The sequence below is a fragment of the Tamandua tetradactyla genome, chromosome 21, assembly GCF_023851605.1.
Source record: "Tamandua tetradactyla isolate mTamTet1 chromosome 21, mTamTet1.pri, whole genome shotgun sequence".
NCBI lineage: Eukaryota > Metazoa > Chordata > Mammalia > Pilosa > Myrmecophagidae > Tamandua > Tamandua tetradactyla.
Window position 1 is genome coordinate 20,319,444 of NC_135347.1, and position 23,855 is coordinate 20,343,298.

A 23,855-nucleotide genomic window follows, 5' to 3' on the forward strand; every position below is an offset into this window, starting at 1 on the left:
AAAACATTGAGAGGAAGAAATTAATTGGCCCCCTTTTTTTAAATACACCATACAAAACTCCTTCCAAAACTTGCTCACATTTTTCCAGTATCTCTATCTTTATCATCCTTTATATGCTAAATGTGTCAGAACTGTCTTTTTTTTTAAAGCATTAGAAGGTAGATAGCATTATATCAATATATATAATTTCAAGGAATTATATATTCACATATATATAATATATATTATAAATTGAACAGTAGGACTCATATAATTCAACAGAAGGGACACATACAATTCAACAGAAGGATGAAGAGGCTGGGATGAGATAAATGTAGATGATAGGTAATATGCAAATGACCGCTAATAAGGTCCAGAGGGGAGAGAGGACAAAAAATGAGAAAGGGTAAACCCCAGCACAGGCCAGCCCACCTCTAATCTGTCCCATCATTTTCCAACCGAGCCATTCTAGTCCACTTCTTCACTAGTCCCTCCTAACATACTAGAAATTATCACCCATCTAAAATTTCCATTCCACTGGTTCAAGAGATGGTGTAATACTGCCCACAGTCTATATCCGGGAAATAAGACAGGAGATCCAATGAGATGATCTATGGTTGAAATGGATATTACTAGATTGGTGTTAATGAAGTATAATCTGAAGCGCTCCCCAGATGTTAAATCAATTTTAATTGAGCTTGATATCTCTTAGGACCCCCCCTTTTTTTTTCTTTTGATCATTCCGTTCTATATATATAATCAGTAATTCACAATATCATCACATAGTTGCATATTCATCATCACGAAGGACCTGTTTTTATGGAGTGACCCATTTTGCCCTTTCCTATTTAAAGCAAAGGACAGTTTGAAAGGTCCCACATGTAACAAACATTTTTTTTTTTGATAAGCCTTAAGTGTTTACTAGTTTCAGTCATTCTTCCCTAATTCTGTATCTTCAGGTCCTCAGTGAAGCCTTGTGTGAAGAAATCTTAACATTTTTAACACAGACAAGTGTGTATAAGAGATATCACAGTATCTTCTAAGAAAGAGAACAATTAGGAAAGTGGCCATGAGAAAGTCTGGTCCTATTTCATATAACTGAAGCTTTTTGAGATTCTAAGAACCTTGGAAATTTTTGTCTGTGAATTTTATTGCTACACATTTCTCCTAACTCTGCACACACAATCTGTCAATCTGTACTGATGACCAACACATCCTTTAAGCCAAAAGGGCTATATAAAGGGAAATGGGGAAGAAGGGAATAAAGATGTTTTCTAGGAGCCAAGAAAAATCCTCAAGAGTTTTTAGAAGGTGCCAGCAAGTATTTGAAGAAAAGAATGAATTTGTGGGATTTATAAAAAGGGATGTAAATGCTAGTCCAGGTACTATAGGTTGATGTGTAAAGTACACTAGAACTTTTTAAATATAGATTATGGTGATGAATAATACTAAGTGGGCAGAAGTCTACACTAATAGAATTTTGGGACTACTCACAGAACTTCTTCTCTAGAACACATTGTTGTTACAATGCCACAATGTAAGCCAGAGTACTAAGCTACCTTCAGTTTCTTAGTATGTACTTAAAGCTCTTATGAGTATGATTTCCCTGAGTGAGGGTGGAGGAAACACCATTTTCCCCCATTTCGTGACCACAGTCTGGACTACTTATCTCTGCCAGTTAAAATATGCAAGCATTTCCTTCTGAGAGTTATAAAAAAAAAAAAAAAAACCCGCTAAATGCAGATTCAAATATCTTTACCACTTCCAGGAAATTCAAACAAAAAAAATCACATAAGCTGATGCTAGAACAACAGTTACTTTCTTAAATTAGGAAATGTATTACTCCAAAATGCAAACTTTTCAATCAGCATGCTCACATTAACACTTTCCTAAAACCTAATGAAAATGTATATGGAATTTTTACAGATAAGCTTCTACAAACGAAGTAAGGATGTCCAAAACACAAAATGTAGGAGGAAGGAGAACAGCAGGTGACAAGAAGTGAACTCTCATTCTACTGGAAGACATTTGTAAGGATTTTAGCATTGTTTTATGTTTTCTCCTCTCTGGATTGCATATTCTCTCAGGGATCAATAGAAAACATGAAATATAAAAGTCTTAACATGGGAGAATACCATTAATTTCAATTCTTCTCTCTCTGGAAAACATTTTGAAAGACTAGGCTTCAGGAAAAAATTAATAATTTCATGTTATCTTTAGCAACAATAAATTATTTCAGTTGAGAAAATCATCTTTCCCAATTTTAGCACTCTGCTCAGATGTTGTGGCAACAAATGCTTAAAGCTTTTTAAAAGGAGTCTCTTTGTTCATTCACAATTAAGCAAAACATTAATTTAAATTCTGTGCCAGGACAGACTTTTAAAATAAGATCAGACTTAACATTCTCATTATGAATAAACCAAATAAAATAATAATAAAAGGCACTATTCCTGAGTTTCTCAAAGTGAACGTATTTTTTTCCAAAGAACATGTGTACGAAGGGGATGAAAGCTTGCCAGTTTTATCTATTCTATGTCAAGAATTCCCTGAGGTGTGCCCTTCCCAAAAAGGCTCAAGGAATAAAGGGGAGAACTTCCTGAGAAGCAGGGATACAAGCCAGTGATAACTAGCACTCTGTTGAATTTGTGTTGTATGTGGCATCACTAAAATGATTCTACCTAGTTCATGAGGTTGAATGGTGTCACCTCAAAAGTCACCTCCAGATCCTAACCTCTGGAACCTGTGAATGTAACCTTATTTGGGAAAAGAGTCTCTGCAGATGTAATTAAGAATCTTGGGATAATGAGATTGGCCTGAATTACCTGGGTGAGCCCTAAATTCAATGATACGCATCCTAATAAGAGACAGGAGAGGGTAAGACACAGAAGGAGTAAGGGTCAAGTGAAGATGGAGGCAGAGATTGAAATTATATAGCCACAAGCCAAGGTATGCCTGGAGCCTCCAGTAGCTGGAAGAGGCACAGTCTTGCTAACAACTTGATTTTGAACTTGAACCCATAAGAAAGAGAAGATGCTGCCACGTGCACTTGCATGTGATGAAAACAGACAGGGAACTCCAAAGACTACCAACCAGCCAGAAGACACAGACCTTGGTGGAAGAACCTTTAGCCTCTGAAACCATGAGCCAGTAAATTTCTGCTAAGCCAACCCAATGTATGTTATTTGTTTTAGCAGCCGGGAAATGAAAACAGCATCTGTAAATGCTTGAAATATTTGTCAACAGAGGGCATATAAAAGTGTAAATATTGTATGACGTCATTGATATGAAATAATCTGAATAAGCAAACTCATAAAGTCAGAACGTAGAATATAGGTTACCAGGGGATGGGGTGGGGGGAGGAAATAGAGAAATACTCCTTCGAGTTTTTGTGTTGATCCTAACATTTTGGTACCAAATGGTAGTGATGGCAGTACAACATTGTGAATGTGGTTAAAAGGGGAAATGTGAGGTTGTACATATGTTAACAGAATAAAAATTAAAAAAAAAAAAAAACCATCAGCCCATGTAACACAAACAGTGAACCCTATTGTAAATGATGGACTATAGTTAACAGTACAATTACAAAAATATTCGTTCATGAATTTTAACAAATGTACCACCCTAATGCTGGGTGTTAATAATAGAGTGGGATAAAGGAATTCTGTATTTTATGCATGATTTTTCTATAAACCTACAACTTCTCTAATTTAAAAAAAAAAGGATGTGTAGATGTGTATATATTATTTATATCAGTATATATAAAATCATTTTAAACATTTTTAAAGGAAGAATATTTTCTAAGAAGGTAGAAAAGAAATGAAAACAAAAGGGTAGGGGGTGATTGATCAGGAGCCCGGGTCATGTCACAACTCTATGCCTCTGCAGTGTGCCCCTCAGGCTCATGGGGACTCAGAGTCACCCTCAGAACAATGCCAGTCTCCTAGGAGTCTTCCCCCACTGGCTGGTCAGTGGAGAGAAGACATAAGAGGAAGAGCAGCGCCCTTCTGACTTCATTGCCCTGCACCAACCTTAAAGAAATCAAGCCATTGATTCCTTGGAGTGAAGACAGAGAAACAGGAGAGCATCTCCAATACATTTCTGAAGGATGAGGTGGAGGAAACATCTGCGGGTGGGTAACAGATCCTAAGGAATGCAGATGGACAGCCTGGGGTAGCTCTGAGCAACAACTGCCTTCGTTTGAAGAATCCTTACATCATTTCCTCTGTACAACCTACTTTCCTCATGGTCAGGTCTTTATAAGACGAGGGTCTCACTGGAATAGCCTAATACAAATCCTGAAAACCGCAGAATCTTAACAGTTAGCCCAATGCTCTCCACTTCTCCAGATCATCTCACTCTAGGCAATTATGAAATGCAAAGTATACATTTGCAAGGAATATACTCTTATGAATCAGACACCACTCTCACAATACTCAAGCAGTATTAGACTGAGCAGCAATAGCTTGGGAGAAAGACAGGAATTCACGTTACAGAGCAAAGAGAACCCTGAGTCATGCTCCAGCAAGAATCCAGTATCTATGAGTGGCTTCCAATGTATGATCAGGAAAAGTAATTAGAGCAAGACGGGATAATATCAACTGGACCATACCCACCTGGGAAAATGGAAAGTGACAGAACACTAAAAGAGTTATTTAAGACTTTAAACAAGGATTTAATTAAAATTTAACATGGATATCAAATCATATAAAATAAATCCCTGAAAAACCCAGCTAAGATTCAAATTTCAGTTCTTAGATACGTGCTCTCAGGCAAAAATGGAGCCTTCCTGTCTAACTGTTGTCTCACCCCTTTTCCTGTAATCCGTTCTTTCTCAGAGAGGGTGACTAAGTCATCACTTCATAGAAGAAATAGGACAATAACAGCTGGCATAAAAAAACAGGGCTTTGGATTTCAAACATCTCTCTGCCCTCAATTTTGAAAGTATTTTGTTTTGCATTTAACTTATCAAAAATATAGAAATGTATTTCCAATTATGCATTTAATTTTGTGACATGGTGGTTTCTGTTGAACTTTATCCAGCTTAACTTGAAGGTGATTGATGTCCATGGATAATAGTTAACACACACTGTTTAATCAACACATACTTAAAAGACAATCGAAAAACTGAGTAAGTCAACATGGAGGTGTTGTGTCTAAAAAGCAAATATTCTCATGACTAAATTTTTAAAAAAACTGAACTCATATTTGAAAGTACCAAGAATAAAAATGATAGTAATTTCCATGCCTGGATGACCTTTTCTCCATGTTGACTTACTCAATTTATCATTCATCAAATGATCTAACTTATCCTCTGAGGTACTGCTGATTTTCAGGTCTGTAAATGCTCACATGGATTATTCCTCCACAAATGAAAATTTTAACATCTGCTTTCATGAATACAAATTTTGGTAAATTTCACTCAGGTTCTCAAATTTAAGAAAACGATGATGAATCACTTTGTTCTATTTATAAAGCACTAGACAAATAACTAGTATTACTTACTGAACACATGAGCTACACATTATTCTATGCATTATATATATTTCACTTTAATGACACAACAATGTCACAAAAGTCAACGCCTAAAGGGAAAGGTATAACGTTTGGATCACATGGATTGCAAATTATGATTAAAGATTATGCTAGTTAAGCACAATATACCTGAAGAAGGCCTTTCAAAATATACAGCAAAACTGGGAAGCTCTCTCTCTCAATTAACACACTGATTTTAAGAAAGAATACATTTTTTTGGAAGCTCTTTTTTTTTTTTTTTTGGAGGGAACATACATCTACACCAGTAAACAAGAGTTTTTATCTTCGAAATGGATAAGGTCTCACTAAAGCACTCCTGGGGAGGGCGCATAAAACAGCTCCCAAATCTGGAGTTTTCTTGGTGCCTTTCCCATGATGCAAAGTAGGGCTCTCTGGAACAGGGAGGGAAGAGTGCCCGATGCTGTCTGTGTGCCTTCGGCACTGACAGTCATTCTGAGCTCACCTACTTCCTGCCTTCCCAAAAGTGTTCTTTTCAAAGGAAGACTTTGGGCAGGATACTCGGATTTGGTATCCTCTCTTTCCTAAAACCCATCTGCCATGTTTTCTAAAACCACAGAGGCATGTGTTTCTCTCTTTTCCATCACCCTTTCATAATTCCTTCTTTCATCTTAGAAAAACAAAAGAAGCAGCAGCAGCAGCAAACCCCTCACCCACTGAAACTCTTGGAAAAGCCTGAAACCTGCCAAACAGAGACAATTTGAAATACTGGTGTCTAACTGGACTTTTATGACCAGATAACAAATAATTTTATAAACCAGGTAGTTTCCAATTGTTAGCTTTCGACAAAACTGAAGGCATACTAATTGAGTTGTCAGACAGTAGATCATTAAAAGTAATTGATTAAAATCAATGTATGATTGATAAAATTAATGTATGATAGATCACTATGAATTATGATATATAACTCAGGAGGGGATCAAAGTACTGAATGACATTCCTGTAACAAAACTCCTTTTTTTCCTGACTACTTATTAATATGAATGACGTTCCCTTGCACTTACATTTATAAAAACAAAAATTAAAACTACAATTGATGCTGGGGCGGGCCATGGTGGCTCAGCAGACGGAGTTCTTATCTGCCATGCCAGAGACCCGGGTTTGATTCCCGGTGCCTGCCCATCCAAAAAAATAAAAAAAGATGCTGAAATCTACTTCATTGTAGCAATAAATAACATTCATCAATGCATACATGAACTTATTGGGAATAAAAAGGGTACAATCCTTTTTACTGACAGAAATATCTCCGTTAAAATTAAACATTGCATAAAATAAATTATCAAAATGATCATATATTTAGGTTATTCTGACCAATTATATACTACCAATAATTTTTATAGCACAACTGAGAAGAAATCTAGTACCTAGAGCTTTAGGATGACAGCGTTCTAAAATTTAAATTTACATATACATGTATATCTACATAAAATACTTGCTTTGCTTCAGATAAAAATATTACATTAAGATAAAACTCTGTGGGGATAGTAGACTGGAAATACAAGTTCAAGGAGAAAGGAATAATGCAAAAATTTTCGACTTAAGTAAGAGCTTGTGCGGGCTTTTAAAAAATGCATGATTTTGGTACAAAATTGCTGTCCAGTGGATATGCTTATTTTTAAATGTCAATATTATAGTATACCAACATAAAGCCTTTGCCATTACTTAAATGTATTAAGGAAATCTGAAAACCACTGATATAACCCACCTCACTTCATGCATTGTGACATTCTTTTCATCCTTTCTGCCCACTCCAGCAAGATTTCTCCAAAACCTAGCATGTCAACCACTCCTTCCCTTCACCTAATCTTTCCCAGTCCCCTCAACCTTAATGACCACTCCCTCTTTGTAACACTTATTGGCTAACCCTTGGGGAGATTACTGTGTGCTAGCAGGCATTATTATTATGCTTTTTTTTTTTGGCATAGGCAGGCTCCAGGAATCAAACCCGGGTCTCTGGCATAGCAGGTGAGAACTCTGCCTGCTGAGCCAAAGTTGCACCGTCCCAGGCATTATTATTTTTATCTTGTATTTGCTTTTTCCTACCTCCTTAGAATGCAGGTCCATCCACTCCTTTACTCTGTGTCAGGCTTTTTATATATACTCACTTAATCCTCACAACATCCCTATGAGGTAGACACTAATACTGTCACCATTTTCAGGATGACAAAACTAAGGCCAGTTGGGCAGCAATCTGCCCAAGGTCAAACAGCTCGGAAGTGGCAGAGTTAGCCTGGGAGCTAGGAATGAGATCAGGCACATTGACTCTGGAATCTTATCTGAACACTCTTTTTTTTTTTAAATGGGCAGGCACCGGGAATCAAACCCGGGTCCTCTGGCATCACAGGCAAGCATTCCTGCCTGCTGAGCCACCGTGGCCCGCCCCTTATCTAAACTCTTAACCACTGCACTTGTGCTGTGTTTCCTATCCTTATGCCCTTCACCTGAGTTCAGTGCAATACACACGTATGGATGATGATATTTCCCTGCTAAGAAGCTTCTGCCTTCAACAAAGCAGCTGCTGTCAAACAGCCCCCAAGATAACCTCTGAGTTCTGAATTTGTGTAACCAAATGTGTTATATTCCCTTATCATAACTTCTTTCATGGTTGTAAGGAATAATCAGGTAGGAAACATAGCTATTGATTTCAGTTTCTATAAGTTCCAATTAGCAGGAAAAAAATCCTTACCAGTTAATTGCATAGTTACGATATTCCAAAAATGTTTTAATTGCTAAGTGCCTAACCATAACTTACTTAATGCTTTTTTACTCTTAAATCAAACTAAATACGGAACACAGTCCTGGAAAAAAAAAGGAGATTGATTGCAAGCGGTTTTAACCCTCATGAATCTTTATGGATATAAATACAACTTCAGCAATGCTCTGAGGTCTTGCTTACAAGTGTGTGTGTGTTGGGGGGGTGGGGAATCCAGGGAATGAACACCCAGTTCAAAAATCCATAGAAGACGAATTTAGAAGCAGGGAGTGAAGCATGGGGATTTTATGCAATACTGGGGAGTTTATGCAATACTACATTTTGTGAAGATTCTTTAATGGCTATACCTAATTGAACATCTAGTCTTTTTATAGGTTAAGAAACTGAACCCCTGTGAAATTAAAGGAAAACCTTAAGATTTCTAGTTTGCCTAGAGGGTAAAATAAGGATTCAGGTCTCTAATATGTGTTTAACTATAAGAAGTTCATTTTGACTCTTTAAAAGTTAAGGGCCATGTCACAAATCCATATAGGTTTATATATTCAGGATTACTCAGAGGAAAACCATGCAATCTCTCTTTGATTGCTAAATATGACTGAGATGGGTTAAAGCTGTATGTACTCCAGAAAAGTATGTTCTTAAAGTTAATCCATTTCTGTGGTTGTGGACCCACTGTAAGTAGGATCTTTCGATGAGTAGGATCTTAGATTAAGATGTGATTTCCGGATGACGCTCGGAAAATTGAAGATATGGCCCAGTCAAAGGAACAAACCAATAGTTCAAATGAGATACAGGAGCTGAGACAACTAATGCTGAATATACAAACAGAAATGGAAAAACTCTTCAAAAACCAAATCAATAAATTGAGGGAGGACATGAAGAAGACATGGGCTGAACAAAAAGAAGAAATAGAAAATCTGAAAAAACAAATCACAGAACTTATGGGAGTGAAGGACAAAGAAGAAAAAATGGAAAAAACAATGGATACCTACAATGGTAGATCTAAAGAGACAGAAGCTACAATTAGTGAACTGGAGGATGGAACACCTGAATTCCAAAAAGAAACAGAAACTATAGGGAAAAGAATGGAAAAACTTGAGCAGGGGATCAGGGAACTGAATGACAATATGAAGCGCACAAATATACGTGTTGTGGGTGTCCCAGAAGGAGAAGAGAAGGGAAAAGGAGGAGAAAAACTAATGGAAGAAATTATCACTGAAAATTTCCCAACTCTTATGAAAGACCTAAATTTGCAGATCCAAGAAGTGCAGCGCACCCCAAAGAGAATAGACCCAAATAGGCATTCTCCAAGACACTTACTAGTTAGAATGTCAGAGGTCAAAGAGAAAGAGAGGATCTTGAAAGCAGCAAGAGAAAAACAATCTGTCACATACAAGGGAAACCCAATAAGACTATGTGTAGATTTCTCAGCAGAAACCATGGAAGCTAGAAGACAGTGGGATGATATATTTAAATTACTGAAAGAGAAAAACTGCCAACCAAGACTTCTATATCCAGCAAAATTGTCCTTCAAAAATGAAGGAGAAATTAAAACATTTATAGACAAAAAGTCACTGAGAGAATTTGTGACCAAGAGACCAGCTCTGCAAGAAATACTAAAGGGAGCACTAGAGTCAGATACGAAAAGACAGAAGAGAGAGGTATGGAGTAAAGTATAGAAAGAAGGAAAATCAGATATGATATATATAATACAAAAGCCAAAATGTTAGAGGAAAATATTATCTAAACAGTAATAACACTAAAAGGTAATGGACTGAATTTCCCAATCAAAAGACATAGAATGGCAGAATGGATTACGACCCAGCAATACCACTGCTAGGTATCTACTCAAAGGACTTAAGGGCAAAGACACAGATGGACATTTGCACACCAGTGTTTATAGCAGCACTATCTACAATTGCAAAGAGATGGAAACAACCAAAATGTCCATCAACAGACGAGTGGCTAAACAAACTGTGGCGTATACCTACGATGGAATATTATGCAGCTTTAAGACAGACTAAACTTATGAAGCATGTAATAACATGGATGGACCTAGAGAACATTATGCTGAGTGAGTCTAGCCAAAAACTAAAGGACAAATACTGTATGGTCCCACTGATGTGAACTGACATTCGAGAATCAGCTTGGAATATATCATTGGTAACAGAGACTAGCAGGAGTTAGAAACAGGGTAAGATAATGGGTAATTGGAGCTGAAGGGATACAGACTGTGCAACAGGACTAGATACAAAAACTCAAAAATGGACAGCACAATAATACCTAAGTATAATGTAACTATGTTGGAACACTGAATGAAGCTGCACCTGAAATATAGTTTTTTTGTTTGTTTGTTTGTTTGTATCTTTTGTTTTTGTTTTTTTCTTTTTCCTTTTTATATATATATATATATATATTTTATTAGTATTATTATTTTAATTCTCTTCTCTATATTAACATTCTATATCTTTTTCTGCTGTTTTGCTAGTTCTTTTCCTAAATCGATGCAAATGTACTAAGAAATGATGATCATACATCTATGTGATGATACTAAGAATTACTGAGTGCATGTGTAGAATGGAATGATTTCTAAATGTTGTGTTAATTTCTTTTCTTTTTTTTTGATTAATAAAAAAAAAAAAAAGGATGTGATCTCCCTCATTAAGGATGGATCTTAATCCTCTTCCTAGAATGAAAAGCATTCTTTACAAGAGAATGAAATTCAGACAGAGAGAGAAAGAAATGGAAGCAAGAAGCTGCAAGCCATGAAACCCAGAAGAGAAGGGAGAAACCAGCAGCTGCCACCAGGTGCCTTGCCATCTGACAGAGGAGCCCAGGATCACCAGCAGCCAGTCCTCAGGGAAAGCATCACCTGATAATGACTTAATCTGGACATTTTTCTCAGCCTTGAAATTGTAAGCTTGTAGGCTAACAAACTCCCACTGCTAAAAAGCTTTTGGTAGTTCAGCAGACTAGAATAATGCACATGCAAACAAATTATTCAGTCATTTTAGCCAAAGAAAGTAGTTTTATTCCATACTTTCTGATGATAGTTCATTACATTTTACCTCCAGGCTACTTGCTTTCCTTTAGCAACATCCATCACATACAGTACTCTTACAATATTCTGGTGGAAAATAGGGCAAAAGTATTGCATTCAAGATATTTCTCTCAAGAGTTGAAACATGGTTTAGACACACACATACTCACAAACATCAAGCTAGGAGAACATTGTTCTGGCTTTAAAAACCAAAAATTTGAAGGCATATATTGCAACAGACCTGGGACATCAACTTTGTGTCAGTAAAAATGTACATGACACATTGGGTACCCATAGCAACCTAATTCTTCAAAGCAGCTGTTGATGTTGGAAAAATAGGGCACCAAAGTCTAATAATTACAGCTCCAAAGACAAATGAAGGCATGGCTAGCAAATATCCCTTACAGATCATTATGTCACTGCTCAAAGTATGTACTTATGTGAAGATGCAATATCAAATATAACACAAGGGGATACAGGGACTTCTGCATAGATTGTACTCAATCTGCTAATCCAAAATTAATAAAAAAAAAGTTAAAGTAGCCCTTTGATAATGTTTACAGCTTTAATTTAATGAAAAATGATTATATTGCAAGAAAAATTAATCTCCACTTGCCCCATCTTTTCCTCCATAAAAATGTTACTCTCTACGAATGAAATAAACTTGAAAAAAATCATACACCAGTTCTATAAAGGACATTTCATTAAAGTACAGGTGTTAATAAAAATGGATTTCTTATTTAACCTGACACAAGGCAAAGGATTATATTTCATTAGAAATTTCTGAAATTGCTCTGCTCTTGTAGAACTTTTAAAGCTAATGAGTACCAGATTTCCTCTAATTTAATATTTCTAAAAAACCTTTTGAACATGATGTGTGAAGCATAATATGAAGAAAAACAGTGTTTTAAAAATGGTTTAAATGATGTTGAGGGAGATAGAAACTTTAAACTGTACTTCTTACAGTTTTCAGTATACTGAGAGAGCGAAAACAGAGAAACAAAAAAATACCAAAGCAGGAACAAAACTGAAAGTGGGTTGAGCAGAGGCCTCTTAACTCAGTTTGTTATGAAAACAATAATGATCAGGTTCTTTAATTTGGGAAGTGTGGTTTGGTTTTTGTTCTTGATTTTGTTTTCTCTCAAAGATTAGTTTGGGCAAAAGCATTGTAGGTACAAAAAGGTAAAAGAGAAATTAAAACAGAGATGAAATAATTTAAGGTTATTTTGTCAACCTTGCATTATTTTAGTTTTTTAAAAGAATGTATCAAGTAAACTGAATTTAAATTGAAGAGTTTAATATAGACACTTGATAAAGAGATAATGTATAATATTAACTCATTTTCTGTTTCTTTACCCTATTGCTGAGACATAATAAAATCTTTTATGTAATTAACTGGGTTAGTAACTAATACAATTACAATATGTAATCATAAAATATTTAGAGTCCCCTTTTTCTAACCTTCAACTTTCTTTCTGGATTGTAAATTTGGTACTAACAACAAACAGGCTCTTTTCATCAATATTTACCCAAATAACCAAATCTGGTCAGTTTAAAGGGAAGCAAAATAAGTATATACACAAAAATAGTTTATTATGTTGTATTTAAGAACAGTTATTTTCTTATTTGAAGAAATACTCAATAAAAGCTAACCCTACAACAAATATGGAAGTTGGCTGAAATTTTCCTTGCATTTAAGACGAGATAAAAAGTCATATTTTAAAAAAAAAAAAAAAAAGTCCCTTTAGGGCGGGCCACGGTGGCTCAGCAGGCAAGAGCGCTTGCCTGGAATGCTAGAGGACGCGGGTTCGATTCCCGGTGCCTGCCCATGTATTAAAAAAAAAAAAAAAAAAAAAAGTCATATTTTGTCTTTGTATTTTGATCAATCATCCAGAACCCTGGTTTACATAGGCCAAAATTTTTCTTTCAAGAATTTCTTAGTACAGATGCTCTTTCAAGTATTTCTCAGTACGATGCTTTGGCATGATATAACTAAACCCCTGAAGACTGAATACTCTTTCAGGTAGTTTGCATAGATTCATACGCCCTGAAGATATCACATCTCTATCATAGGCCTTGATTAGTAATTTAATTAAAATTCCAATGAACCATGAAGGCTACTAAGAAAAAGCTCTCTCTCCACAACTGGGTTTGTATTTTAGGGGAGGGAGATCAATTGAGAGAGTGAGAGGGGCTAAAATACAGTACTGCATGGAAGAAAGCCTTCTGAGAGATTCTGGTATCTCCATTTCCCAGCAACTACATTCATTTTGAAACATGAACGGTACTGTGCTAGAGGAAGAAAAAAGAAACATTTACATGTCACTTGGAATGGTTTATGTGTGCTGGTTTCAAATTTAATCCAGACACAAATACAGTAAAACTCATCTGGAGAGCACTCTAAGTTAACTCCTCATTATAATTATCTATCAGTGCCTACAAACTTCTAAAGATTTCTATATTCAAGCTACAAAAATCAAACAATGAGGGGAAAAGAAGATTCAGCCCAAATGTATCCAATTCACTAAGAAACCAGCATCAATTTGAGGTTCCCACTTTTATTTTTCATTATGCTAATACTCTAAATGCTCTATTCAGAAGAACCCCTGTTTTCTTAACTGACTGATCAAACTTTGTTTTTTTAAATACCTCAATTATCTAGAGGTCAGACTTCTGGAGATTTCAAGCACCAGAACATACTTTGACATTTGAAAACATTTCTCTAGCAATGCATCAGCAGGCCATGAGCTCTAGGCAACAGTGAAAATAGATGAGAACCGAAGATTTCAATAGCTGCTCAAAGTGCCTAGACGGGTCAGTCAAGTGATAAGAAAGAGGCACCTGCCCAGCAGGCACTGTCCCTATAAGCCTCTAAACCAGAACATCAAAGAGAAGAAAAACAACCTAGAAAGGAAATATATGCGAAAAGAAAAGAAAAAAAGTAAAATGGAGAAAGGGGCAGAGATTAGAAATGGGACCAAGTTAAGAGGTGGAGAAATACCAGAGTAAAGAGAGCCAGGACTGTCCCCTGGGAGAGCCAGGAACCAGTTAAATCTCAATGACCCCTGATTCTGCTGAAGGGCTGTTAGTCAGCCACTGCGTAATCCTAGGCAGTGAGGGAGGAGAGGAGAAAAGCCAACCATTTAGTTCTGATGAGTGTATACTGGTTGGAATAAGTAAACAGGCATTTCAGAGTTTATTAATTTCCATGGCTGACCACTGAGAACGGTGACATGCCCAGCTGCAGTCACCAGCGGCAGCAGAAACCATCCTGTGATATGAGATCCAGAGGCCCTGGGCGATCCAATGAAAATTTAGTAGATGCACTGAAGGTGACAGAAGCAATTAAACACAAACAAAAGCAATGCAGAAATAAACTTGACTGAGCAGCGAGAATTTTCTCAATTAGTTACGTCAACATTTATTCTGAGATAGACATAGCTCCCCACTAAATATATCCGATGGAAAACAAAGGCACACCAAGCTTGAAGACACAGGTGTGTGCCAAAGCACATGCCATGCTTTAGTCAAGGAAGAACTTTTCCATTAAAACACAATGGAATTAAGCAAAATTAAAAATAGGAAAGTGCATCACATGTGTGACACGGCTGTTTTCTACCCAGAAAAACGAAACCTTTGGTGATAGCTGAAAAAATATAATTTTAGAACTCTCAGGGGGGATTAAATAATTGCTCGATCAAGGGTACAAGTGGATGGCCCAAAACACTGTTTCTGACTTACTAGAAGCTTTAGGACTCGATAAAAAGATTATTTAATAACTACAGGTCTTCCTGCAGTAGCAAAGTGACTGCAGATAATTGCAGAAGTCACACTTAAGGTTCAAAGTATTATTTTTATCACTTCCCAGACAACCTTTTATTTCTTGATGCAACCTGTGATTCATGGGTATTTCTGAGGGTATATCGTAGTATTACCTAATTGTTACATTAGAAGTTACATGCGAATGTTTGTCCATAGCTGAAATTCTAATGGAAAGCAAGCACTAATGAAATTCTAATGGAAAGCAAACATTAATGAAATGTGAAGTTAAAAAATGTTAAATAAAAGCAAAGTTAAACTTCGAACCCATAAGTTTAAATTGAAATCATAAAATGGATCTGCAAAAAATTTTATATTCAAAACAAACCATGTGTATGCGTGAGTGTGCGTGCATGCACGTGTGTTGGTCACAGCTAGTCAGTGGTCCACATTAATGGAAAGCACATTTAAGATAATTTCCATTTTATAAAACCAAATGAAAAACACTGCACTGTTTTTCAATCTTAGAATAGTCTCCTGTTAATAAGCTATGTCTAAGTCAAATAATTACAGTGAAAAGAGGAGGTATACATAGGAAATAAACATATATATGCAGCTAAATGTTTCATTACCAAAGAATAAATATCATATCTTAAATCATACTAAAAATATGTCAAGTTTAGAAAAATTAGTATATCACCCCCTAACACCAACTGCTAATTAGTTAAAAATGACACAATTAAGAAAAGCAAGAATTCAAGACCTATATACATCTGTTTCACAGCTATGTTTCTGTTTTCTTACCCTGTACATTATATAGTCGCACTCTGTGTGTAACATGTTCAAAAAAGCAAGTGACTTCCGAATATATCCTTCCACGTGTCACTCTGACAAAGGTCAGTCCCGTGTGAACATAAGGCTGAGAAGAAAATGACATTTTTAAGAAAAATATTTTGGCTTCTACATTTTTTTCAAGAAATGCTTATTATAGTTTGTAAAATGGCAAATATATACCACCTAACATTTGCAATTTTAAATGAAAACCAAACCTTACAATGAATCAGAATCTGCACATGTTGTAAAAAATTGAATGTGAGATTACTATTTTTAAAATGGCTGAAAACAAAAAATAAAAATGTTCCTACCCCAATTGACCCAGATGATCTACAAATACTCTACCTAGATAAAAAAATTTCTAATTAGAATCCTTCGATATTACCCATATAGCTATTTGGATCATTCTACAGCTGAACACTTTCTCAGCCCAGCATTTATTATAACCGAGGCCTTCTAGTATTTAGGGGCCAGGCCAGGTGCCCAGGACGACCAGTCATCTAAGCAAATGGAAAACAAGATTTAGAAATGTAGTTTAATCACAGTTAGGTTTACTAAGTTATAGGGCATACCGCCCTGCTACTTTAAAGAACAAGCTGAATATAAAGCAAAATTACAACCTTGAAAAAACAGCTTGGAAGCCACTTGTTTAACTTTCATAGTTTAGCATCTGGATTCAAGAAAATACGAAAATAAAAGCATCTAACTGATGTGACATGGGAACAAAGTTAAAGCATTTATGAAGAATTAATTTCCTTAAGTATTAGAAGCCTTAGAAGTTCAAGTACAGCATAAAAAGGTTAAGCTTGCAATGAGAACTATTTAAGTAGCATACTATTTTCAGAATTGTGTACTTTTCTTCCACATTTACCTCTTTGGCTACAGAAAAATATTCTGAAATTAAAATAATGTTTTATAGATTACAGAGTGCTTGTAACTAGCTATTACATAGCAACAGAGTGACGTAGTCGAGTGAGAGCTGGGGCAATTATTACTGGGCCTTTTCCAATACACCCTACTGCCTCTTTCAGTGATGCTCATTTGCTTTCTCCTTGCAAATTTATAAGAATTCGCTTTATCATTCTGACAGAGCGAGTCAAAGATGAAGGAGACTTCAATAAATGAGTCACTATTGTCCATGCATAATATTCCATAGCACAGGTATTAAAAAAAGAAAAAAAATATCCCTAAGAAAAGCCAATTAAAACAAAATACCTGTCTAATTACAAAAGGTGCTAAGTAAGAAAACACTGACACTGCTTACATTTAGGATCCACTGCCCAATCTGGAATGTCTACAATAAGCAATAGTTTGTCTTTAATTTCTCACTGATTTAAAAACAAAACAGACTGGAGTCTTTGATGTGGTGTGCACAATTCCCTACAAACTTATATTTGAAATTTTGGTTAACAGCTTTGCCTAACTTGTAGAAAATACCAGGCAGTTTTTCAGGAAACACGTGTCTACTCAACAAAACATAGTGTGAATAGTTAACTGATTTTGAAGTGGGAATGCCTATATGAATATGACAGCAAAGGAAGAAACTTTAAAAAAAGAAACACAGAGTCGACTATGCCCAAATTAAAAACTGTTGTTTCAGAAATACAAAATAAAAATAGATTAAATGAGGGAAAACTTAGCTACATATAGGTAAAAGGATTAATGCAATTACTACCTAATAAAGTATGCTTATGGAGCAATAAGACATACCATTAGAAAAATGACCAAAGAACTTAAATGGGAGACTCACAAAACGAAATATGAACTATAAGAAAATACACAAAAACCTCACGAGTAATCACACACAAAGATCTTAAGAGTAAAAATTTTTCACTTATGATCCGCAAAGCTTTTAATATGACTAATTCTCAGTGCTCAAAAGTATACTGCAGACAACTACTCTCAAAACAGGGTGGTGGGAGTGAAAATTTATGTAGTCTTTCTAGTGGGAAGACAAACAATATGCATAAAAAGCTTTAAAAGGCTTCATCATGGACACAAAAATGACTCTTCTAGAAAGTTATTCTCAGAAATACTGAGCGTTGCAGAAAAATAACGCTACAAAGAATGCTTACACAATGTTATAAGAGTGAAGAACTGGGGGAAAATATCCAATAGGAAGTTCTTAAATAAAGAATTTTAACAGTCTATGTTAAAATTGTGATCTTAAATATAGCATTAGATGTTGAATATTTCACAAATGTAAAATAGAATATGTAAATGCATTAAGCCAAAACCTGGAAATGGCAAAAAAGGATATGCATAGAATAAAATACAATAAAAATAGATCGAAATGTTGTCAGTGGTTTCACTGGGTGGGGACTCAGTAATTTTTATTGTTTTCATCACATTTTCTGCATTTTAAAAATGTGCCAGAATTTGTATTTACTACCTTAATATTCAAGAGGGGGTAAAATCATAATTTTTACTTCTGAAATTCCAAAAATTAAGGAGCAAATCGGTCCAGTGTGCAATTCATTTTTCCCATATGGCTAGGTATTTTGTGTATGTGTGTGTATACACACACACACGTACCCATATGCTTGTACAGCATATGTGTAAACATCATGACAGCACTCTAAGTCAAATCCAGCTTCATTCCATGGAGATCATTTGTTCACTATAGCATCCTAGCTGAATTTCCACTCTGAATTGTTTAACTTTCAACTACGAATTACAGTAAGTCTCAATAAAGGAATATAATATTGAACCCCAAAGTTCATCTATTCATAATAGTGCATAAAATGAGACATACTTATTTTTTTCCTCACACTCTTTCAAGAAGTGTTTACTGACTTCTCATCTCAGCAGCACTCACCTTGGCTTCCCCATCAGGTAAGAAGAGGTAGGCACCACTTTTGTCTTTTTTATTTGTGGTTCCATACCATGAAAACTCCACTTTTACATTATGCTGTTTACCATCTTCTTTAGTTATCATTTCCTAAGTATAAACAAATTTGAAAGAGAACTCACTAATAAGATATTAATCAGGTTGTGCCTGGCCCATCGACATGAGAATTAAAAAAAAATTATCTATTGGGATAGACTGAAAAATGCTAAATTAGGCATCTAATTCTTTGTTCAACACCCAACATTTTTTAGTTACCCTTAGGACTTAAAACCTTCCCAACAGGAACAAAAAATCAGAAAACACTTCATCAAGAAGGAAGAGATACACAGATAAGGAAATCTAGACCAGTGTGTCTTAAAGTAGAAAGTGGAAATATAGAGTGATACAGAAATACCCACTCAAGTTTTTTCTCATGTTTCATTATTTGATTCAATAGGCATAAATTTACTGTCAAGTAGCTGTAGAAGTTTCCACAAAAATTTCTAATTTCACAATTTCCAAACTTATCTCATGGACCAGTAACAACCGTTCATGGAGCAGTGGTGCAGCTCCATCAACAGCCACCAGTGAATGGCAGCGGTCTCTGTGGAACACGAGAAGGACGAATTCATAGCTCATCCATGCTTTCTCCCAGAGTAAGTTGTACCATTCCTACCTAAGTACACTTCCCCCCATTTTCATAAGTAATCAGCACATTTTCTAATGAAAGTGGCAAAGCATCCATGGATTTCAGAACTGTTTAGGTTAACATACCTCCATAAGCCCGGCTTGACCAAACCGAAGTTTAATAAAGGCATTCTCTAGAGTTATATCTTCTTCATTTTCTACATTCTTTACAGCGAAAAGTCCTTTATATTCTGTTTTACCATTAAACAGAGCATAATCAGCTAAGTGTGACTTTGAACTCGCTGATTCCAAAATCTTATACACTTTCAGTCCCAATGGTGGTGTATGTGCTAGAAAAGAGATCTTTATAGGGGAGAGCATTTATTAAGGAGAAATGCAGACTACTGAAAAGATAACCATTTATACTGTTAGTAAAAACAACAAAAAACTATCACATTTTTCTAAAAGGAGAACATACTACTATTCTATGAATATTTTACTTTTATGAATAGGTTTTGATAATTTATGGGTAGAGCAGCCACATCTCAGTCTATCCTGAGAACCATAGAACCCCAAGGTGATCGGCCTATCACGGGCTTTTATATTTTCATCCAATGTGTGAAACTATCTGACCATCCTCGGTTGTTCTACAGTGCTCTTACTGGATGCTTATAAGGGAAATTTTCCACCAAGGGAAGGGATTATTTGAACAACGACTTTTCCTAATTATTAGAAATTCTCTTATACTATTATATTTCAGCATGTTAAACCAAAAATGCTAAAATGATATAAATATTAAACACTATTGGTCTAGTCAGCACCAGCCATCAAATGTCTGAGTAAGCTTAGCAGAGAGCGAACAAGGCACACCATCAGACATGACCCGCCTCCTCCAGGAACACCTATTCTGTTTCCTAGGTGAGATGTTCCCAGAAAGTCTGACCAAAACTCGCATTATACTTTTCCCTTTTACCTAAAGGGTCATGCATGTATAACAGCAGCCAGCAATGGCTTTAAGAAGCAGGAACAATTCTCTTCTAGAGTTTCTAGTTTATGGCTTTGTTTTCAGAAGTACAGTAAGTTAGACAAAACATTCAAAACTTTAGGAGTAATGATTACTTCATTACTTCAGAATATACTTACAACATACAAACTTTGCTCAACTAGCAAAGACATACAATATAAGTACCAACAATACGTACTAGGCAAAATATAAAATATGTACGATAACATGCAATTTACATAATAACAAAAATATTAATATTTTAGGAAACACAGGATCTATTTTCTTTTAGCATCATGTAACTGGTCAGTTAAATCCTTTGGTATGTACAACTTTTAACAATCACATATACTAAAATGACAGCTCGACGTGCTGTGTGTGTGTGTATGCATACACTGACTATGTACATATAACATACACTGTGCTTCTTTAAAGTCTGTGGTGACAACATACCTCATAGGCTGTTTGTGAAATAGTTCTTGCTGTATCCCAAACTGCACTGACTTGAACTTCCACAGGTTTTCCTGAAGCAGAGAACACCTGCACGGTGGGCGAGCTCACATACACTGAGACCACGGACTTCCGATCTTGTTCTGAAGGATTATAGACCACAACGTACCTGCAAAAAGAGTGGCTTCACTACTGGGATCTCAAACACTTTTCACTTCTAAGACCTCAGCTCAAGACCATACTCATAGAGCCAACAAATGGAGAAGAATGATAAGGAACGAATAGCAGAACTTTTGGAAAAAAGGCAATTTCACCACAATATAGACCACACAGAATAAAGGGGAATGAAATAATAGATTTGAAAACACTTTCTAAAGTATAAAATTTATACAAATGAAAGGCCTTAATAGAACTGTAATCAAGCTATTTCTACATCCCAGAAAATGACCTATAAAATAAATATGCTTTTATTGATCTGCCTAAAAGAATCATCTCTCTATGGCTAATTCCCGAATCCCTGCCTAATCTCGATTGAATAATAAATACATAATTTGCCTGTTTGCAATTTAGCTGTAATTAATTTCATCTAGCATTCATTCTAAACCATCAAAATGCAACAAAAACGTATGGTTATACATGCACAATAACATAATTCACACGTATACTTTACATACAGGGGACCCTTATTATCTAAGAGTTGGTTCTGGAAAAAAGGATCCTCGAAATGAATCCACTTAAAATTGGAGTCAAAATTTATACTAACAAATAGTAGCTGAAAAAAAGATTCAATTGGAATCTAGGTAAAAGATAGAAAATAAAACCATTAAAATAAGTTTCGGCAATGTTTGCATCTATATCCACATCTTAGAACAAACAAAAAAAGGAGTGAATTAGGATTTGGGGCAGAATTTTTCCAATAATGTTTTATATTATCACATTATGACATCCTTCACATAACATTTAATTTTCACAGGATGGTTTTAAACATTAAATTTGTAAAAAATATTCAAGGACTTCATTTTTCTTTAAGTCCTCTCTCAATTCTTTGATATTCAAATAATTCTCAGCCAAAATACCCAACATCCTTGATTTTTTCACTGGCATAACTCTGCCAGATTCTCATTTTTTCATGGCTTTGCCTGTAGGTGGAAATGCTTTAGAATATCAAGTCACAGACTTCACAAAATTTGCATCTTTTGCAAGATTTATGAGTTTACTTTATAATAAATTTATATTGCATTATCCTCAAATAAATGAATAGTCTAAGGGTAAACCAAAGAAGAATGTTTGACTAATAGTAAAACTTACTGATTCACTAGTGAATAGTCATAAGACGCAATATTAAATTTTCCTGTGCGATTTTGTAATTGTAGAAACACCAAACTGAACAATCAGTGAGCCCTCCCCACCTCCACTGAGGAATGGTAGATGGATTGGTGATGGCAGAAGCCACCTAGCCTCACTTGTTGTAATGTATCAGAAAGTCTCGTGGCTTATGCATTGTACAGATATCCCTTTTTAGTTTATGGTGTATTGCAGTGGCTAGAGGGAAGTACCTGAAACTGTTGAGCTGTGTTCTAGTAGTCTTGTTCCATGGAGATGATTGTATAATGATATAACTTTTACAATATGACTGCATGATTGTGAAAACCTTGTGTCTGATGTCCCTTTTATCTAGGGTATGGACAGATGAGTAAAACTATGGATAAAAAATAAACAAATAACTGGGGGGACACAAAGGTTAAGATAAATTGGGTAGACGGAAATACCTAGTGGTGGGCAGTCCAAAGGTGGCTCAGTGGCAAAATTCTCGCCTGCCATGCCAGAGACCCAGGTTCAATTCCCAGAACCTGCCCAAGCCAAACAAACAAACAAAAAAGTGAAAATACTAGTGGTCAATGAGAAGGAGGGGTAAGGGATATGGTATGTATGAGTTTTTTTCTTTTTTCTTTTTATTTCTTTTTCTGCAGTGGTGCAAATGTTCAAAAAACGATCATGGTGATGAATACACAACTATGTGACGATATTGTGAGTCATTAATTGTATACCACATATGGAATGTCTGTATGTGAAGAATGTATGCATGTTTGTATTAAGATTTATCAATTAAAAAAAGAAAGAGGGTGGGCCATGGTGGCTCAGCAGGCAAAAATGCTTGTGTGTCATGCCAGAGGACCCAGGTTTGATTCCTGGTGCCTGCCCATGTAAAAAAATAAATAAATAAATAACCTCAAATTCTCCTTTAAAAAAAAAAGAAAGAAAGAAAGTCTTGCAGCACTCGTTCTACCTATACCTATATGTCCTGCATTACAACTTTTTTTTTAACTGTATTACAAACCATTCATTAAGAGAGCAAATGAGTACTTTCAGAGGCCAAAAATAAAGAGAACGATAAGGAAAAAGAATGAAGGAGAAGAAAAATGATACAGCATGAAATCTATTTAAAAGTCTGATTTCTAAAATGTTTACCAGAAGAAGCATTTATAGATTAAACAATACGCTGAGATACCAAAGGTGACAATACAAATATATTAATGTCACTAATTCCTATTAGGTTTATATTATGTATCAGCATAATGAGAGCTAATTTATGTCACTTATGTTCATTGAGATTCCACATGAGAGCAGAGCAGAAGAAGCCATGTAGTCACTCGTAGATTTCCAAAGGGCACTGAAAGTTCCCAGTAGTAGATTAAACCTTATTTTACCTACAGAAGCAATTCTTAAGGAGAGTGAGGGTGCTGACCCACAAGACAGAGGTGCTCAACAGACTTTCCTAAAGGGATTTTACTTGTACCTTCCCCTTCCCCCTTCACCAGAGCTTCAGTTTTGCCTGACTCCTCTCCCACTATCAACACACTTAGAGAATCACAGCTACCAGGATACCTCGTTACTACTTATATTCCTCGGGTGCAATGAGGAAAAAAATAGTTGAAAATCACTCATCCTCACCACCAAAGATGTTCAAACTGGCACCCCAGAAATCAGTGGTTTATTACTGAATTCCAAAGACTTCCAGAGCTGGTATGTGAAGGAGTCTAGAAGACAGTGGCCTGGGGGGCCTTCAGAG

General features: G+C 35.7%; 1 protein-coding gene across 2 annotated transcripts in view; it reads right to left on the reverse strand.

Annotated features, from left to right (window-relative positions):
* The window catches only part of MAN2A1 (mannosidase alpha class 2A member 1), a 260,528-nt gene that overhangs the window by 98,157 nt on the left and 138,516 nt on the right, over positions 1–23,855 (reverse strand). For both annotated transcript variants that reach the window (XM_077139007.1, XM_077139008.1), the window contains exons 13-16: positions 20,789–20,954; positions 19,480–19,695; positions 18,694–18,816; positions 15,846–15,960 (exon numbers count right to left, since the gene is read on the reverse strand). In XM_077139007.1, the coding sequence (XP_076995122.1) occupies positions 15,846–15,960; positions 18,694–18,816; positions 19,480–19,695; positions 20,789–20,954 (620 nt within the window). The remainder of the gene's footprint in view (positions 1–15,845; positions 15,961–18,693; positions 18,817–19,479; positions 19,696–20,788; positions 20,955–23,855) is intronic.